The 19,387-nt window shown below is 45.1% G+C and overlaps 2 protein-coding genes across 3 annotated transcripts in view; one reads left to right on the forward strand and one right to left on the reverse strand.

Annotated features, from left to right (window-relative positions):
- Positions 1 to 18,595, reverse strand: part of IRF6 (interferon regulatory factor 6) — a 52,925-nt gene extending 34,330 nt beyond the window's left edge. The window contains exon 1 of the mRNA XM_075615251.1: positions 18,286 to 18,595. The gene's annotated coding sequence lies outside the window, so the exon portion shown is untranslated. The remainder of the gene's footprint in view (positions 1 to 18,285) is intronic.
- On the forward strand, positions 1,515 to 17,506 carry GUCA1B (guanylate cyclase activator 1B). 2 transcript variants are annotated; one of them, XM_075615253.1, is made up of 4 exons: positions 1,515 to 2,532; positions 6,901 to 7,050; positions 11,322 to 11,448; positions 15,941 to 17,506. In XM_075615253.1, exons 1-4 carry the CDS (start codon positions 2,332 to 2,334, stop codon positions 16,066 to 16,068), a joined length of 606 nt encoding a protein of 201 aa, XP_075471368.1. In that variant the 5' UTR covers positions 1,515 to 2,331; the 3' UTR covers positions 16,069 to 17,506. The 2 variants fall into 2 exon arrangements, with proteins under 2 accessions (XP_075471368.1, XP_075471369.1); XM_075615254.1 differs by having other exon boundaries at positions 1,519 to 2,532; positions 11,334 to 11,448; positions 15,941 to 17,500.
- Positions 18,596 to 19,387: the final 792 nt, after the last annotated feature.

Raw genomic sequence — 19,387 nt, forward strand, 5'->3', positions numbered from 1 at the left:
TTAGTTTTAAGCGGCAAGGCCAGTGATGTCACCAAGGAGGAGGGCAGCGCTCTGTGATTGGTTTAGAGACAGTCACATGTGGCGACTGTCTCTAAAAAAAATCAAATGTAACTAGATTCAGAATTTTTGGTTGCTGCATCGCGCTTACTATCAGCGCATGTGACGGATTAAATTGATTTGTTTTGGAGTGACGTCGCCAGGCACTATAAGCGCAGCCTTAGGCCTCGGTCCCGCAGCGCTCGTTGGCGCGGGCGGCCATGTCGCGAGTTCCCCACCAGCAGGGGAATCCTGCTGAGCCGGTCCCGGTCCCCCCTGGCGGCACAGAGCACTACACGCTGTGGCGCGTCAGCCGCTAGGGGACACAAGAAAATGGTGATGTCTAGCGTTGACGCGTCACGTGGTGTGGCTGTGAGCCAATGGGGAGGGGAGGCTTCGGGAGGAGGAGAGGCTTCGGGGAGCGGGGAGGAGTGTGGAGTGAAAGCGTGAGTGCCTGTCTGTGTGTGTGTCTGAGTGCGTGAGTGCCTGTCTGTGTGTGTGTATGTGCCTGAGTGCGTGAGTGCCTGCCTCTGTCTGTGTGTGTGTGTGTGTATGAGTGCGTGAGTGCCTGCCTGTGTGTGTGTGTATGTATGAGTGCCTGCGTGTGTGTGTGTTTAATACTTACCATCAGCAGCTCCAGCCCGAGTCCGTGGAGGGAGGGGGGGGAGTAGCGGGTCCCTCAGCTCATGCCACGCCCCCCCTCCCTGTCAAACCTCCCACTCCCGCCCACCTCCCGCTCCGGCTCCCGCTCCCTACAGACCGCATATCGCGGTCTGTGTATGTTATCGCACCGCCTGTCTGCAGTGCGGGCGCGCTGACTCTGGGAGCGGGGCCTTAGCCTTAGACTGCAGCATAAAAATGGTTTCTCCTTAATAATAATAACAATGTATACAATTGATACTATTTAATGGCTAACTTATGTTATAAGATAATAAACTTCCAGTACTGATAAAGTCAACTCTTGATGCTTAATTGGCTCTGGGACGCAACAGATAACGCATTGCACCTGTAATGAAAGAAGATATTCAGAGGGTGGGTTCAAGTCCCACCAGAGTAATTTGGGGATGAATGAGTAGTTTAGAAACATTTCCTTTGAAGTGGTTGAAATCCCAGTAATCAGCCCTTCTTGTTACTTTGGGCAAATCCCTATCTCTATTTGCACCACAGATTAGATTGCAAAGTCTTGAGGGTTGAGACTCATTCTGTGCGCTTTGTAAATTGTATGCGCTATATAAGAAAAATGTTCAGCTGGCCAGTTAGAGGTATATCAGCTTTACTATACATTTGTCCTGATTATTAGACAGCAAAACCAGGTTATAACTTGAAATTATCCCTTCTCTCCACATTAATGGCAACATGTAAATAAATGTGTGCTTAAGAGTTTTTAATATGAATATATTCCTACCTGGCACCTCCCATGATGCTTCCTAGAGACTTGCAGGATCTACATCTTAGGTATTAGTGAGAATCTTCTAATGATCTTAGACCTTCTTATCCATATCTGGCAACACATGTCTAACTGAAGCAGCTGGTTCCACTGCCTGTATCCTGTTCATAGCAGCCTGCAGGAGAATACAAACAGAACCACAGAAAGATAGAAGCTGGCTGCAGATAAGGACCCCTAGACTCACCTATTCTGCTCATTCATCCTACTTGCTGTAAAATGTCTTGATCTTGGATTTGTAATTTTTAATTTCTAGCAATAGAGGTTCCTGTTCCCTGAGCATATCAGGGATGGAAGAAAAAGGCTGAATGGTGAACAAGAAACACAGGAGGAACTTCTCTCCTTGAGAGTCCTTAATAGATGTAGTTTGTACATTCATTTTTTAGGTCTCTGCAAAAAGGATGAATACATAAAGAATCCAGAACAATTCAGACCAAACACAGCTATGAAAACTCTTCAACATCATTCAGAAGAGAAGGGCATGGAGGAGAAAGATGTCCATCTCTGAACAGGAGAGAAAAAAAAAACATTTCTACTTTTAGGTGGTGCTTATACAATTGAGCATGAAAACAGCGTAGGACACTTTTGGGGGAGACTAACCATATATTTAGACATCTATTTTTTTAAAACCTAATCCTTTCATTAGTCTGAAAGATACCAATAAAGTTTTGGATTTCTTTTTCAAGGTAGAAAACCAGAAAAGACCAGACAGATTGGTCGCCGAAACGTTAATCTGGTTCATAGTCTAGGAGCAAAGCGACACAGAAGGGAAGAGGGTCACACGGACAAGAAGAGGAGTACAGGGCACAGTTTCAGGGCAGGACCCTCCTGCGATCCCTCCGTACAGTAGAATGGGGCAGCACCTGAGCGAGGAGTCTGACAAGGTGGAGATCGATGTGGCGGAGTTGCAGGAATGGTACAAGAAGTTTGTGGTGGAATGTCCCAGCGGGACCCTTTTCATGCACGAATTTAAGCGATTTTTTGGGGTGGCGGATAACCAGGAAGCAGCCGATTATGTGGAACACATGTTCCGAGCCTTCGATAAAAACGGGGTGAGTCGTGGAGGGGGGTGGGGGGTTTGCAGAGGACTGAGGTACTATTATTACCCCCTCAATCTTATTGCTGGGCAATGTCAATTATTATTACTCAGGGTGCTGGGTGACCCCTAAAGTGTCTATTGTTCTTTTTTTATCTGTTTAAGTGTCTAACTCTATGGACTTTTTGCCGGCATACCCATGTGTATTTGGGGTTCTCTCTCTTTATGGGATCTGTCCACAATGATATGAGTGATGCCAATTCATAATGGTTAGGTTGTCTTGAAACATTAAAAGCCATCACACCTTGGTGACTTTACCAGACAAACATACTCTACATACAGGACCACTGGAGCTCAGTGGTATGAACACTGAAGGAGTTGCTCATTAGTAACCCTTTGAAGTGGGTGAAACCCAGTTCAGATCTCTCCTTGTGAACTTGGACAAGTCACTATATCTCCCTGTGTCTCAGGCACCGAAATGAGATGAGGACAGGCACCCACTATCAATCATACTGTATCTCCCTAAATAAAGTTTAATTAAGTAATAATCCCCGAAGAACAGGGCACCCTCTACACAAAACACACACACACAACACACACACCAGCCCCCCTCTACACCCACAAACACAGAAACACACTGCAGCCCCCTGTAAACCCACAAAACTGCGCGCACACACACTGCAGCCCTCCGCCACCATCTACACCCACTGACACACACACTGCAGCCCCCCTCTACACCCACAAATCACCCTGCAGACACACAACAAAACAGACTAGAGCCCCGTCTACATCCACAAAACGCACACCAGCATCCCCCCTCCACACCCACTGCAGCCACCTGGAAACCCACACACTGCAGACACACACACAAAACACACTGCAACCCCCCCCCCTCTGCACCCACAAAACATACACTGCAGAGGCACACACAAACCAACAAAACAGACTGCCACCTCTCCATCTGCAAAACACACACCAGCAGCCCCCTCCCTACATCCACTGCAGCCCCCCTGTAAACCCACACACTGCACACACACACAAAACACTCTGCACCCCTCCTCCACCCACAAAACACACACTGAGGACACACACACTGCAGCCCCCCCCCTAACACCCACTAAACACCAAAACACATATACAGCAGACACACAGCAACAAGACAGACTCTGCTGCCCCCTCTATACCCACAAAACACACACCAACAGAAGACACAAACACCAATAAAACACTATGCTGGCTCCCTTTACACCCACAAAACACACAGACACACAACCCTTTCCCCTCACTCTCCTGTGCGGAGCTCTCTGCAGGCAGGGTAGGGGAGGAGTCAGTGCCTGGCTGCAAGCAGGGTGGGGGAGGAGTCAGTGCCTGGCTGCAGGCAGGGTGGGGGAGGAGTCAGTGCCTCCCCCTCCCTGCCTGCAGCCAGGCCCTGCCTCCTCCCCCACCCTGCCTGCAGCCTGACACTGACTCCTCCCCCACCCTGCCTGTAGCCAGGCACTGACTCCTCCCCCTCCCTGCCTGCAGCCAGGCACTGACTCCTCCCCCTCCCTGCAGCCAGGCACTGACTCCTCCCCCTCCCTGCCTGCAGCCAGGCACTGACTCCTCCCCCTCCCTGCCTGCAGCCAGGCCCTGCCTCCTCCCCCACCCTGCCTGCAGCCAGGCACTGACTCCTCCCCCACCCTGCCTGCAGCCAGGCACTGACTCCTCCCCTACCCTGCCTGCAGCCAGGCACTGACTCCTCCCCCACCCTGCAGCCAGGCACTGACTCCTCCCCCACCCTGCCTGCAGCCAGGCACTGACTCCTCCCCCACCCTGCCTACAGCCAGGCACTGACTCCTCCCCCTCCCTGCCTGCAGCCAGGCACTGACTCCTCCCCCACCCTGCCTACAGCCAGGCACTGACTCCTCCCCCTCCCTGCCTACAGCCAGGCACTGACTCCTCTCACACCCTGCCTGCAGCCAGGCACTGACTCCTCTCACACCCTGCCTGCAGCCAGGCACTGACTCCTCCCCCACCCTGCCTGCAACTGATCTAAATCAGGAAGTGCTTCTCCCTAAATCACATTCAGCAAGAGCCCGCCCCTGTCCCTTATTGGACACAGACAGACCTGCACTGCCTTATCTGACTCAGAGCGCTGCAGTGAGTGGGGAGAACCCATGATTACTCCTGGCAACTTACCCTTACTAAGTATTACTGCCAGGAGGAGAAAGAACTATAGCCCCAAAACTACCCAGGGCTACATTTTTTATCAGAAGCAGCATTGCACCAGGGTATTAAAGAGAGGAAGAAAGATTTAGGATGTGTGTGGCTCAGTGTAATTCTTGAAGCTATTAGGGCCACATACTGTATTTTCAATATGGCAGGGGAAAAAAATTCTATACAAGGTACATTTATTTTCTTTCCCTCTTTTAACCCTTCCTGCCTCACTGTCAAATATTACACTGGTTTTCTGTTCTGGAGAACTTTTTCCCCAGGCCCTATTAAAGATGGCTGCCAGTGACTGAGCTCCTGATTAGAACCAACGCTAACACCACCCTAACACCTGTCACTAGTTTTAAATACCTGGGCTTATGGTTTGACTCCCACTTAACATTCGGGATGCACATTGATACCCTGACAACCAAGACCTATGCCAAACTAGGGGTACTTTACAGGAACAAATCCTCCCTAAGTCTCCTGGTCAGAAAGCGTATTGCACAGCAGATGCTAATGCCAATTATTGACTATGGAGACATAGTATATGGCTCGGCTCCTCAAACCCACCTTAGCAAACTTAACACCCTCTACAATTCAATTTGTCGTTTTGTTCTCCAATGCAACTACAACACACATCACTGCGAAATGCTCAAAGAACTAGATTGGTCATCACTCGAGTCTAGGCGCAAAGTTCACCTTTCCTGTCTCACCCTCAAATACTTTCTGGGCAAGCTACCCAGCTACCTGAACAAGCTCCTCACCCCTACCACATGCAGTACCTATCACCTGAGATCAGACTCCAAAAGACTATTCATGGTCCCAAGACTCAACAAAGTAGCCGGCCGTTCCTCCTTCTCTTACTGTGCACCCCAAAACTGGAACAACCTACCAGAGACTCTCACATCCACCACCAGTTTAAGTTCTTTCAAATCTAAGGCTGTCTCACACTTTAATCTGGTCTGTAACTGTTTCATACGCTCATAATATATATTTTCTTTAACTGTGCACGCAATGTCTTGTATATAATGTATACCTTGTTCATTTATGTAACTGTATTTGTAACCATGTATTATTTTGTTTTACTCTGTGCCCAGGACAGACTTGAAAACGAGAGGTAACTCTCAATGTATTACTTCCTGGTAAAATATTTTATAAATAAATAAAATAATTAGAATTTTCGAAATAATGGCTTAATAACTCTGCCATTCTCTGCTGATCGCTTAGACGCTGGAACTTTTCCTGCATTCCTCCTGCAGATCTGAGCTCCTCACCAGCAGAATGTGTTGTTGTGCTGAGTGCTTTCTACACCCTTTGTAGCTCAAGCTCTAATGTTTTGCAGAGATGGGTAAACATGTCCATTTCGCAAATATTTCAAAGGATAAATTTGAGCGAAATGAGGCAATTTTGCCATATAAACCATATCTGCTGGGGTTTTTTTGTCTCGCACAAAAGCTACGCCGGCGTTTCTCTACTTTCGATGATTTTTGTATATATTTTTTTTAAAGATTTTCACATTTTCGGCTCATTTTTAAAAAGTGTTCTAATTTATATTTGAACTGTTTGCAGTGGTAATTTCCAGCTCAAATGATTTTGCAAATATTTGAAAATGCTAAAAATTAGCACTTTCGCAGAGAATTCGAACCCCCCCCCCCCCCTAACCTAGGGCAAGTGGGATCTCATTTCACTCCCAAGCGCACTGTGTATACCGTGGGTCCTGACACAGCAGTCTAGGACATCTCGCCGCAGCCAGGTAGCCGCTGCCGTGATATTTAGGCACCGGCCGTTTCACCACGAAAATTACCCCCTAACCTTACCACTTGCCCTACAAGCCCCTATCCTTGACTCTTTACCCTAACCTGTTAACCGCTTACCCAAACCCTAACCTTAACCCCAAATGCTAATGCTAATCGTTACTCTAAAAACCTTAACCCCTTAATCTAACTCTGTAATTGAACCCCTTACCCTAACCCCCTAACCTTATCCTAAAAGGCTTAAGTCCTTCCCCTAAACCCCCTAAAGTTAACCCTTAATGCTAACGCTAATCATTTACCGAAGTGGCCGGCGGGTGATCGGTGGCGGCTAACTGGCCAGCAGCGTAGTAGCTGCTGCGAGATGTCCCATTCCGTAACACAGGTGAGTGTCGGGAGCTGTAAACAGATAATGAGATGCTCTGCTCTCTCTCCTGCAGGACAACACCATCGATTTCCTGGAATACGTGGCTGCTCTGAATCTCGTCTTAAGGGGAAAACTGGAGCACAAGCTGAAGTGGACATTCAAAATTTACGATAGAGACGGAAATGGCTGTATAGACAAGACAGAGCTCCTAGAAATAGTGGAGGTGAGAAACCTGTTCACGTATTGCATGTGAATGAGGTATAGCAATAAAGTCCATTGGAATGCTATAATGAATATTGATTAATGACCCCTTGGGAATAGAGAATGTAGAGGTGCCTTCCCACATAGCTGGCCAGAAAAATAATCTTTGGTAAAGAATTTGCCTATCGAGTGGCTTCCTTTAATTAACATTAATTCATATTCTTAGGGGCCTCTGAATGAGAAAGTGTTTATCAATCAAGTGTTTTCTTTACCCTTAGCCTACACTGTCATTATTGTCAAAAGATAAGGGGGGAATAAAAGGGGGGCTTTGCCTGTGCAAATTCTGCGATAATCAGACAAAAAGAAGCAGCCAGAGGAAATCAATCCCCTTCCTTGCTTCCTTGTGGTCCCGCGTTTAGGCCTAATGTTGGAGGTCCAATAATTTGTCTGGCAGCTCCATGAAGAGGACAGGTCCCAGGAGGAGGGATGGCTTCAGCGGCAGCTCCAGGGTAGTCTGAATGGTGCTGTAGTGGCCGCAGTGGATGAAGATTTAACTCTAGCTGCTTCCTTATGGGGAGCATGTGGCGAGGACTTGAGCACCACGCGCTGTTTCCCCGGTGAGGGACTACCTGGATTGAGTATGGAGCAGGGCAGCAAAGACTGCGGTGAGCGGTGGAAGTGCTCTGGAAGTGTCCATAAGTGGCCTATGTGGCGGGGGACCATGTGGCATGCCCAGAGGCATACTGGGCCCCAGAGAGGATCTGCCTGGATTGGGAGTCTGCGGCATCGGCTGGAAGACTCGGGACATAGAGCAGGATGTTGGCTGGGCCAGGAGGGGATAAGAGAAGGGCCCTGGGTCACAGGGCGCCAGCCTCTTCCCCTGATTTACCACTCCCCCTTTTAGTAGCAAGATTCCAGGATGAGTATGCTTGGAGCGAGTCCCGTATTTGCCTCTGTGGCAGGACGGCCTCGCGGAGGGGTCAGTAAGACGCTAGACACGATGGGAAACTTTAAACTGTAGTGGTTTATTAGCCACAACCAAGTAAAGTACGGGTGCACTGTCCCTTTAAGAAACCAAATTACAGAAAATAAAACCTATTCCCGTTAGGGAAACTAACTCAACTTCTTGAGCCCTTACTAATCTGGTTATGCCCAAAACATGTGCTCCCCAAAGTATAACAATAAGGTATAACAATAAAGTCTTATCTGTATTGTAGCTCCAATAGCAAACAGGAACGCCGGTTCCGGGGAACAGGCTTTGTCCAGCACGCAGCAATCTTTATCTTTATCCTGGGTTGGGGTCCCAGCTGGTCCCAGCAGCAAAGCTCCTCGCAGGATTGGGGGACCAGAGCAACAGCTAGGGCTTCCTAGCCAGGAGAAGTCTCTCCACTCTCCAGGGGAAAAACAAGCTCACCTTGTGTGAGCCACTTCCTGCCTTTTAAACCTGCAGTCTCTCAGGCATCTTGCTTAATTAGGCTGCAGGTGAATGCAGTTGTCCAACTGTAGGTTAACTGGTTTAGTGCTGGAAAGTACACACATCCTCCATTCCAGCTTACTGAGTCAGTGACTCTGTCACAGCCTCCTAGGCAGAGAAGAGTGGGGTTTTATTGGGGTTCCCCAGGGGAGTAAGTTCCCTGTACCAGGAGGGCTGGTGGGCGACGAGGGCCCCTCTGCCTGTGTTTCGCAGAAAGTTACAATTGCCACAGGAAGGGCAGTAGCTGGGCTAGTGTCTGGGCCTGGGTGTGAATCCCTAGTGGATGGGTGGCTGCCTAGAGGCACAGAAGCAGGTGAGTTGGTGGCCCCTGCTGAAGGTTTTCTTGTCTGCACTGAAGTGTCGCCCAGGGGGTCCTGTGGTGGACAAGGGGGCATCTTGGCATCTGTACTTATGGCGACTGCATGGGAGGGATCTTAGCCTGTGCTGGCCGTGGTCAGTTCATGCACGGGTCGGCATAGAGGCAAAGCAGTGGTGGCATTACTGGCTCCCACAGTGGGCCCGGCAGAGGCGGTTAAGGTTACTGACATTTGTTTTCAGGAAGCATACACATGCATCACTAGCCCATTGTGATTGCACCTACCAGCGGAGGTGAAGGAGAAGATATGGAAGGGAGAGTACATTGAAATATGGTCCTTGCTGCCGGGTTACAGGGAGGCATAAACAAAGTCCAGTAAGAGAGTGTAAGCTAGGAAGGAAGTTATTGAGAAAAGGTTGTTCCCCAGGATATTTTTTAATTGGCTTCAAGCCTTTTCCATCAATGCAAGTGTAATTGGCAAAAAGTCACCCCATCTTTGTTACACTTTGTCTGAATACCAAGATATGGTGGGGTTTGCGAATATGAATTCTAGTAGGACTTCTTGGTGGCTCTATGATGAGCGATTCCAGCAAAAGATGTCTGTGCACAAACAAGTATCGTGGGATGCTAAGGAGTGGATTTATGGATGGAACTAATGACAACGCAGAATTGGACCCCTCACAGCAGTGAGTAAGAAAAGGTTATTGCTGGGACTTTAATTAAATCCTTTGTCATTTTAGTGGGTGCAGATTCTTCCATGAGTGATCGTTGTGTGGCAGCGTCCACTCAGTGGCTCAATCGTTTCAACAGGGCAAGCTTACCAAACCAGTTCAGCAGGCTTCGGCAGAGGGTGGTTATACTAGTGAATGTAGAAAGTCTATCTGCAAGTTGGGGGGGCTGAGCCCCTTACCAACGATAACACACTAATCAGAAATAGGCAAATTTTACCTTCGGGCCACCAGCTTCCTACTCTGGGATAGAGGAGAAAAAAGTCAAAGGGCAGGGTCCTCTCCACAGCCCAGAGTGTCTCCCTGAATCAGAGAGTCTGACTGCTCTGTGCAGGGTGGTCTTTTTTGCGCGGTCCAGGTGTAGCAACTTTGTGGCAAAACGAGGTAAGAATCAATTGTCCAGCCGCTCCATATAATGAAAAAATAGGCACTCACCAGCAAAAAAGGTTAAAAACGTATATTTTAATGAACTACATAACAAACAAAAAAACAGACAGTACTAACTTTTCTCCCACGCCCACTGTGGCGCTTTCTCAAGGAGTAACGAGGTGGGGGATGTCCTGGGTATTTTTGACTCTCCCCGTCATACAAGACAGCTGGTAAATAATTAATTTGATTTGTCTTGCAGAAAGAAAAGACAAAGAAGAAGAAAAAGAAAAGACAGGAGAAATAGGAAAGAAAGAAACAGAGCATCTCACAATGAACACAGACAATCTGCAGGAGATGCTGTTTCTTTCTTTCCTATTTCTCCTGTCTTTTCTTTTTCTTCTTCTTTGTCTTTTCTTTCTGCAAGACAAATCAAATTAATTATTTACCAGCTGTCTTGTATGACGGGGAGAGTCATAAGTACCCAGGACCTCCCCCACCTCGTTACTCCTTGAGAAAGCGCCACAGGGGGTGTGAAACGCGTGGGAGAGTAGTTAGTACTGTCTGTTTTTTTGTTTTTTATGTAGTTCATTAAAATATACGTTTTTAACCTTTTTTGCTGGTGAGTGCCTATTTTTTCATTATATGAAGCGGCTGGACAATTGATTCTTACCTCGTTTTGTTGCTGCTTGAGAGAATCTGCTTCACCACCGGGTGCCTGGAGGAGACGCCTTCGGCAGCGTCAGGGCAGCTGCTGTAAGAAAGGGTGATCAAGGCGGCGTTTTATTGTGAGTAGAGGGTACTCCACGCCGCGCATAGCCGGGGCTAGGGGGACTTAGTGATTGCATATCACGATTGACTGTCCCCACTGTGTTCCCTCCTTGTCACCCCTATCAATCTGTTTACTCAGAAAACTGCAGCCCCTTAATTCCTTACTTTCCGGTGTCTAACTCCCATTATTACTTCATCATTGCCTGAAGGGCATTGTTCCAGGCCTCCTGGAGCTTATACACGGTTTGTTTCTATGTCCGTAGCAACTTTGTGGATCAGAGAACCTTTTACAGTCTCTAGTGAGGCAGCTGAGGAGGCTAATTAAGCCAGGCTGCTCAGTGCTGTCTCACTCTCTGAAACCGTTTCCCCTGCATCATTACGTGACAGGGGATCCACCCTTTTACCGTCAAGAATAATCTTTTTGTGCAATATCATCTTAAATGGTCCAGCACCTTCCCAATATTGGTAAAACAATGGTCAAACGTTTGTCCCCCTTTTATTGCATGAAACGAGTGTGCTGGTGTTCTTGCTTCATTGATATCGCCTCCCGGCTGCCCAGTCTTTTCTCTTGGTGAATTGGTTAGCTGTGTAAATGTTCTGCTTGTATAGGAATTCCTGTCTCATACTAAGCCGACCAGCTTTCATTTCAGTCCATCTACAACTTGAAGAAAGTCTGTCGTCAGGGGACAGAGGACCGAGCGCCCTTGCTATCTCCAGAGGAAGTGGTGGAGAGGATATTCCTGCTGGTGGATGAGAACGGAGATGGTATGATGTTTTTGTTTTCAATAGTGTGTCAGGATTTTGATGCCCAATGGGTGGGTACTGGGATGTAGAGCCTTTTGCTAGTGGCAGACCAACCAACTGACTCCACATTACCTTGTGTTATGGAGAATCACACTGGTATTCGTGTTTTACTTAATTATACCAAAGTTGTCAACATATCAGCAGAGTAGTTCATCAAGTGCTCATCTTGAGGGTTGAATTATTGCAAATGTCACTTATTTTTAGTTGTATTAAGCAATTTACTTCATCTCCCTTACTACTACATGGAAAATAGATTTATATACAGTATCACTGTGTGCGTCATATTTACTAAGAAGTGCTGCTCCATTCTGGACTGGAAGACACCTTAAATAGACTATAAAAGGCCATATATAGTAAGCTGTACTGGATGGTGTCTTATAGGGTAGCACAGTTTAATACATTTGTTCCTGTGTCTTTTCGGCCAACAGATCTTGATTTTTTTTAATGGTATGCAAAACTTGACCAGATGCCTATGCACTAAGATCACATTTTAATTTTTATTGTGTGAAAAGTAATACAAACCTTCATAAAACATGTCGTATGTATGAAACTCATTACGTGACATCATACATATGTCGCATAGATGGTTGTTTGAAATTAATTTCGACACATTGGTTCATGTTGAATGCCTTATATAATTTACATTAAAATAGAATTATGTGAATTTTGTATTTATAACTAGTGTTAGTAAATATAAAGTATTAGTGTAATATTATTTTTAATAACCATACTGTGAAAATTATACATCTTGATACATTATATAATGAAACATCCGTGCTGCATCAAATACCTTTTTTTGTGGATACATAGCAAATTAAAGCACCAACCTTACATTCCCCCTTTTTAATTTTTTTTATTATTTGTATATGTAAAACATGTGAAAATGTATAATTCTGAAGTCTTACCTAAGCTGGCAATCGTTTGGTGCTCCTGTTATAAATCTGTAAAAAATCCTGATTGTGTGACTAACATAATGGACGCCTTCTAACTATGCTGCAGTCAGTGGAATGCTGCAGCTGATATGTAACATTATATATTACTAAGTGTAACACATTATTGTTACAGCTTTCAGAGTAATAGACCGTCTGCTGTATGGAACACGGAAACAGATCTGTTTGTGATACTTTGTTGCCAAAGTACAGAGCTCAAAAAGATGTCAGAGCCTATTTCAAAAGAGGAAGTGGCTATGACTTTCTAAGTGGTTGCTGTAGCAACCAAAGGATGATCAGTACATTCAAAAAATAATTATAAATGGTATTAGAAGTTAAAAAAAAATGCAGTCAGTATTATCTAATACCACAGAACTAATTATTTTAAAAAAAACAAAGGAATTTTCAAGTTTTGCTGCTTAAATTCTTTTCTAACAATAGAAACAATTTTGACGCACTGTCTCCTTTTTTGGAGCGCAAAGAAATACCATTAACATTTGTGTGTCTAGCGCCGTCCATTTCTGTGCAAGAAAAAAAATGATTTTTTTGATGGGGCAGATTGAGCTATTTTTAAGTTAGTAAATAGGCGCACACAAGCGCAATTTAAAATGTGATTTCCGTGTGCCAAAAAAAACCTGTTTGCGCCGCCGAGTACACAGGCCACTTTGTTTCACGTAATATGCCATTTTATTTGCAACATTCAGAATAATCCTTTTTTCTCTTGACCTTGTTGTCCAATAAAGTCCGTTTCCCAAATATAAAAAGGTGTATTAATCACTTTTCCACTTTCCAGTCGTATTGCAAAAGTCCTTGTGGCATCCCACACTCTGATTACATGAGCTGCTCCTTATATAGAGTGATTGTCACATTCTAGTGACTGCAAATCCAGGATCTGCACTTCACGCCTAGAAATTGAAAGGGAGCAACCGACATTTCACACTTATTCATGCAGAGAAATGAACGACGCGCATTACAGAGAAAGGGGTTAAGCCTAACAAAGCAGCGTTACTAGCAATAAGTAGATATTGGGTCATGCATTAATGTGTCTTCGGCCTTGATGAAGGTGAATGTAATTGAGGGTTCTGGAGTGTTTCTAGTGTTACGTTAGAAGACCTAGTAATGCCTCCCTAATCTCCCTTGTGGTTTTACTGAAACTCTAAACCAGGGGTGGCCAACTCCAGTCCTCAAGGGCCACCAACAGGTCAGGTTTTCAGGATATCCCTGCTTCAGCACAGGTGGCTCATTCTGACTGAGCAGCACTGAGTCATTCTGACTGAGCCACTGATTGAGCCACCTGTGCTGAAGCAGGGATGTCCTGAAAACCTGACCTGTTGGTGGCCCTTGTGGACTGGAGTTGGCCACCCCTGCTAGAAGCCTAATAATGCATTGCAGGCACTTCAATATGACCCGGCCGCACAATACCACCCATACGGCTGCAGGGTCAGCATTCTCAGCTGGTCTATTTAACAGATACTGCGTGTGCATCGTTAATATCTGCAAAATGAACACGTTGAGAATGATAAAGCTGAAGTAGTGGGGATGGTATTGTGCAACGGGTCAGGTTAAACTGTTGACTGGTTATTTGTGTAGCTGAAGGATTCCTACACAGCCCCAGCCAGCAGCACATTAACGACCACAGTAGATTGCTTTCCAAAAAGAGCGCTCAGGTACTGACATCCTTTTATCGCAGGCACTTCAACATGTGCACAAACCGAGGGGGGATATTTAGAATTGAAGGCTCCCGGCTTCAAAACCGGGACAGAGCCAGTGCAAAGAAAACAGCACCAGATTCATCAGACTAAAGAATCCCATGAAAGTAATTGGGGGGGGGGGGGGTCATTTATCAGAGTCTTCTGGCTTCACTAATGTGTACAAAAACTGCACATGCTTTATCAAAAATGACATTAGATTTAAAAAAAAAATCCTCATTAAATCTGGTGCCTTTTTTTGCCCCCGTTTTGTAGCCAGGGGACTTTGCTAAATAGACTCCTTGGAGTGTTTCCCTTTGATAAAGCCGGTGCTGTTTTTTGCACTACCTTCACCCTAGCTGTGCAGCCGGAAGACTTTAGTAAATATCATCCCCCTTCGAATGTGTACAAAATCAAGCCCTGTAAAGAATCAGGGGGGTTATTTATCAATCAAACTGCACCAGATGTATTAATGAAAATACATTTCTACTGCAACCAATAGGATTTTCTTGTTTGATAAATCTGATGCTGTTTTTTCCCACTCTTTTCCTGGGGCTTTAACCAGCCCGGAAACTTTGATAAATGACCCACATGTTTCTATGCCTCTCAAATTCTCATTACAAATCATAACAATATAATTAATGACACAAGCATCAGTCCCATAAGAGTGGATCGTCTGCAGGCTGTGATTCCTGTTAATGGACGAAGAAGAAGCCTTAGCTTGGCTATCTGCCTTGTAGAGTGAATGTGTGTGATTACATCAGGGCTCCTCAGCTGATTAGCAGTAAAACATGCGTTCTCTCCTCCAGTCCTCAAGACACCCCAATAGGTCAAGTTTTAAGGATATCTCTGCTTCAGCACAGGTGGCTCAGTCAAAGACTGAGACACTGATTGAGCCACCTGTGTTGAACTAGGGATATCCTGAAAACCTGACCTGTTGGGGAATCTTGAGGACTGGAGTTGATTGAGAACCCCTGTAGTATGAGATTTAACATCCTAGTATCTTGGAACTGGGCTGTACTGTAGGTAAGAAAGGCAAGAGATCAGAGCAAGGTGCTGCCTTTTCTTCTTTATACCCACAAACAGAAGAACTAGGTTATGTACAGCTGTGATCCATTAGCAGATTGAGCGGGAAAAAGAGGCCTGGATTGAGTTATAAGAGGCGATTTGATCCCTCACAAATACACACCTGACCTCAGCTCTTTATTTGCCATCAACAGATCAATATTGGAGTACTTATGCACTAATGCTACAGTTAATGAACCCATTCCCCATAGTTCCCCCCTTATATCATGTATATGAAGTAGGGGGACCTCTGAGTTAAACCACATGAGGTTTTTTTTTTACCTTCGGGGACCATCTGGTTCTCGAGATTTTTACCAGAGAAGATACAGGAACTTAATAGAGGTTTAAATTCCCATTTCTCACTCAAACTCCTTTCCATAGAACTCCGTTTCCATGTTTTCCCCCTGGTTTTGCCCCAGTTTTGCAGATGTGACTGTAGCAAATAGAGCCCATATTAAAAACCAGCAGCAAAATTTGAATCGATTTTGACATGTGCCCCAAACTTGTGCATTTGTATGGCCCCCATCTTTTGTACATCAGTCATACTCTATCTTTTGTAGACTTGTCAGCTCTCACTTATTTTCTGTGTGATTTGGAGTCTCGCTGACAAAAATCAGCACTTTCTATGTAAATACCTTTTTTGTATCCAAAACCCCCAAATCTCACTGGTATTAGCCCATGAAGGTTGATATCTCTGCTGCTGTCGAGCATGGTGGAAACATGTTTGTCATTGAGTTAATGTTATCATCTTTTCCATGACTCTCTCACCAGGCCAGCTATCCCTAGATGAGTTTATTGATGGTGCTCGCAAGGATACGTGGGTGATGAAAATGCTTCAGATGGATGTGAGCCCTGGGAGCTGGATTAATGAGCAAAGAAGGAAGAGTGCTATGTTTTAATGCTGGTAGTCTATTTCGGTTTCGCTGCTTTCCGAAAACATGAAGAGCTCCAGAGAGCAACAGAGACTTCTTAGTATGGGTTGGAGAACCAATGCATTGAAGGCAGAAGCTCACCTGGCTTGTACAAATGGGGATCTTCGCTTAATGCCAGTAGGGTGGATTACGAGTAAATGTCCAGTACACATTTCCATCTCTTCTGATTCATAATCGCTGCTATCACTTTGATCGCTTTGCTGCTGAAAGGTCCAGTATACCATTCCTTTGCAGGCTGTCATGCAGTGCACAACTCTAATGTGACCCCTGACTTCTCCATTTGGTATTTTCACAATTAGTTAAGGGCACTAAGCATTGTGGCTAGGTTTGACCCATAGAATTGATTTGTTTGACTGGACATATATGCATGTAGGCCCATGAAAGTGAATGGAATACAATATTTCTTGAAGTGCTCCCATTAAACTATACAGACTAAACATTGTATAGGAGGCTCACATAAGAGTCTAAAGGAACACATCAATTCTTGTAGAGAGGATCACGTCAAAATATATGGATGAGATAGGGGGGATTTGTCAGGGAAGATACCTTCAGAGTGTATGTGGAAGTGGGATGTTTATTTTATTCTTTAAAATATATATATATATATATATATATATATATTTCTGTCTTGTTACATTGTAACTATTCTTTGTAGTGAAATGTCTTTTCTTTGGGTTTAAGTGTCTGATATGTGATGTCGTGATAATTAACAAACTGCACTTATATTCTGCACTTTGATAACCTTGTTCAGGTACATATAAAGAACAGTTCTCACACGTAATGGGTTATCCCCTCCTTTGTCAGGGAGGCCTCAATGCAGTGTATTGAATATGGTTGAACTTGAATGTAACTTATTAACTTGTTGGAGATATCTGGACTGCCCAGTGCTTCACACAGTTTGATGGCCCCTCTGCTCGAGAATGGGTTAAAGTAAATGACTGTGTATAAGCAACAGCAGCATTTTGTAAATGTTTACATTGAATAAAACTATTTATTTAATAAAAAAAATGTCTGGATATGAAGAATAACACATCAATGTCCTAAACGTGCAAGGAATCTCACCCTAACATTTTGAATGACCATTTAAAAAAATGGAGGGGGTGTTATTCAATATCTCTCTCTAAATTTTACAATTGTTTCATTGCTGGTCTCTCCATATAAACTGAACAATACAACAAAAGACAAAAATACCCAATGCTACATCCAATATGACATACTGTAAGGGTCATTTAGTTAAACCCTTTGGCCAAAGCGTTATAAGCCTGCAGCCACGTCACGGCATGACCACTATGCAGGTCCTAATACTACCTGTGAGTATTCTTATTTACCTCTACAGTGGCGGGAGACAGATCTCAATAGACCTGTCCTACACAGGAACATGAAAAATGAGCATCCAAAGTGTCCAATCAAATGTTCAAAAAAGCTTGAACTTGACACAGAGCAACTAAAAACTGCTGGTGGGAGAGACCGTAGCAAGTGTGGGCAGCTCACAATAGTGCATGCGCAAACACCACCACAGTAACTTAACCAGTGTCTCTCCCCCCCCCCCCCCCCCGCACAGGCACATGCTGCCGCCATCACCCACCTCCCCTCCTCACAGCATCTCAGACTCCGGCCTCATCCCCTGCGTTTCGGATGGATAACCATACTTCATCAGCAATCCCTGATGAAGTATGATTGTCCATACGAAACGCATTGGATTGTTATCAGCTATGTTTTTAGTTGCTCTGTGTCAAGTTCAAGCTTTTTTGAACATTTGATTAGACACTTTGGATGCTCATTTAGTCCTTAGAGACATAGACATTGCAAGCCCTTTTGAGTGCCCCACACTGCAGCTATTTTCCACCTTGCCGCACGCTGTGCTTTCTAAAACCGGGACCGCAATAACAGCTGAGGTATGACGTATGAGGATCACCTCTACAACAGAGCCAGTTAGCCTAGAGGGATCTCCTCCTCCCCTGAGCAGACGGCCGTCCTGTACGGCGCTTAGGAGCAGGAGGAGAAAAGATGCCAGCGGCTCAGAGGAGGTCACAGCGTGTGCTTTTTCGGCGGATGAACCAGCTGCACTGCTCCCGACATAGCATGGAAACGGATGCATGGAGGATATGATCTAAATCAGCCCTGTTGAGTTGCTATTTGTCCCGCGGTCGGTACCGGATATTGGCATTTCAACTACACACTCACCTGTGAGCCTGTCACCGGCTGGAACCTGGACGTGGTTCACTGATTTACTACCCGGAGAGAAGGGATCCATTCTTCACCGGACTCAGTGATTGAAGATAGCCCTTTCCTGCGGGGTTCCCTGCTTGGCTGCGGTATTATGCTGGTTAATGCATGACATGTCCTTAATTATCTTTGATTTTGTACGTGCGTTACCCACCCTCACCATTTGACTAATATATATATATATATTTACTTGTTACACTATGAGTTGTGCGCTTTCCTTTTCTTCTTTTTTCTGAGATACTTGGCTGTGAAGTTAATCACTTCCTGGTTTCTTCAGGGGTTTTACATGGCCGTCCAACAGGAAGCTGCAATTGATGACGTTGTCACTTTCTGTTGGTCCGTGTAACGTGGGAGATTTGAACGCCCATTTTGTTTCCCCTGGAGGGGCAGAGTTACCGGTAAATTCACCGGTTAGTGTCTCGGTAACCGAGCTGAAATGAATGCAGTTCAGCTCTGCAGGACTCTCTGGTTTCCATCTTATAAAAGACAAGGGGTTAAAAAAAATGAACAGGGAGGATTGCTGCTTTAAGAAAATAAAATGTATGTATATATATATAATATATATATTCTTATATAGTGCTGACGGTGTATGCTTTTGCTGCTCAGATGTACATCTCGGCATAATTAACAAGCACTTATCACATGTCCAAGAGGCTTTTTGGGGAGTAATCTGTTTCTAGCTGGGCAGTTCCATGTGTTCTGCACAAATTAGCAATAAATAGGTCAAAATGTGGCACATTTCATTTCCCCGACCTATTCAATAAGCTGCAATTTTGCAGATCTTCCCGGGAAAGCACGGCCATAAATCTCGTCTCCCTCAGATAGGCAAATTAGGCCTTTTGATATGGAGTAGAGATGCCTGTGAACACACCTCACATACATGGTTAATAGGCTATTAGAAATAATTTTCCTAAATTCTACATACCGTATCATATTTTCAGTTATGTGAGATGAAAGCTTTGAATGATTAACTCCTTCTTAAACACAAGGGTCATGGATGTCTTCATCATGACCTCTACGGCAACCAATTTGTTTATTCTGAACACTCCACCCTGGCCTA

Source organism: Ascaphus truei, chromosome 9 (genome assembly GCF_040206685.1).
Source record: "Ascaphus truei isolate aAscTru1 chromosome 9, aAscTru1.hap1, whole genome shotgun sequence".
Taxonomy (NCBI): Eukaryota; Metazoa; Chordata; class Amphibia; order Anura; family Ascaphidae; genus Ascaphus; species Ascaphus truei.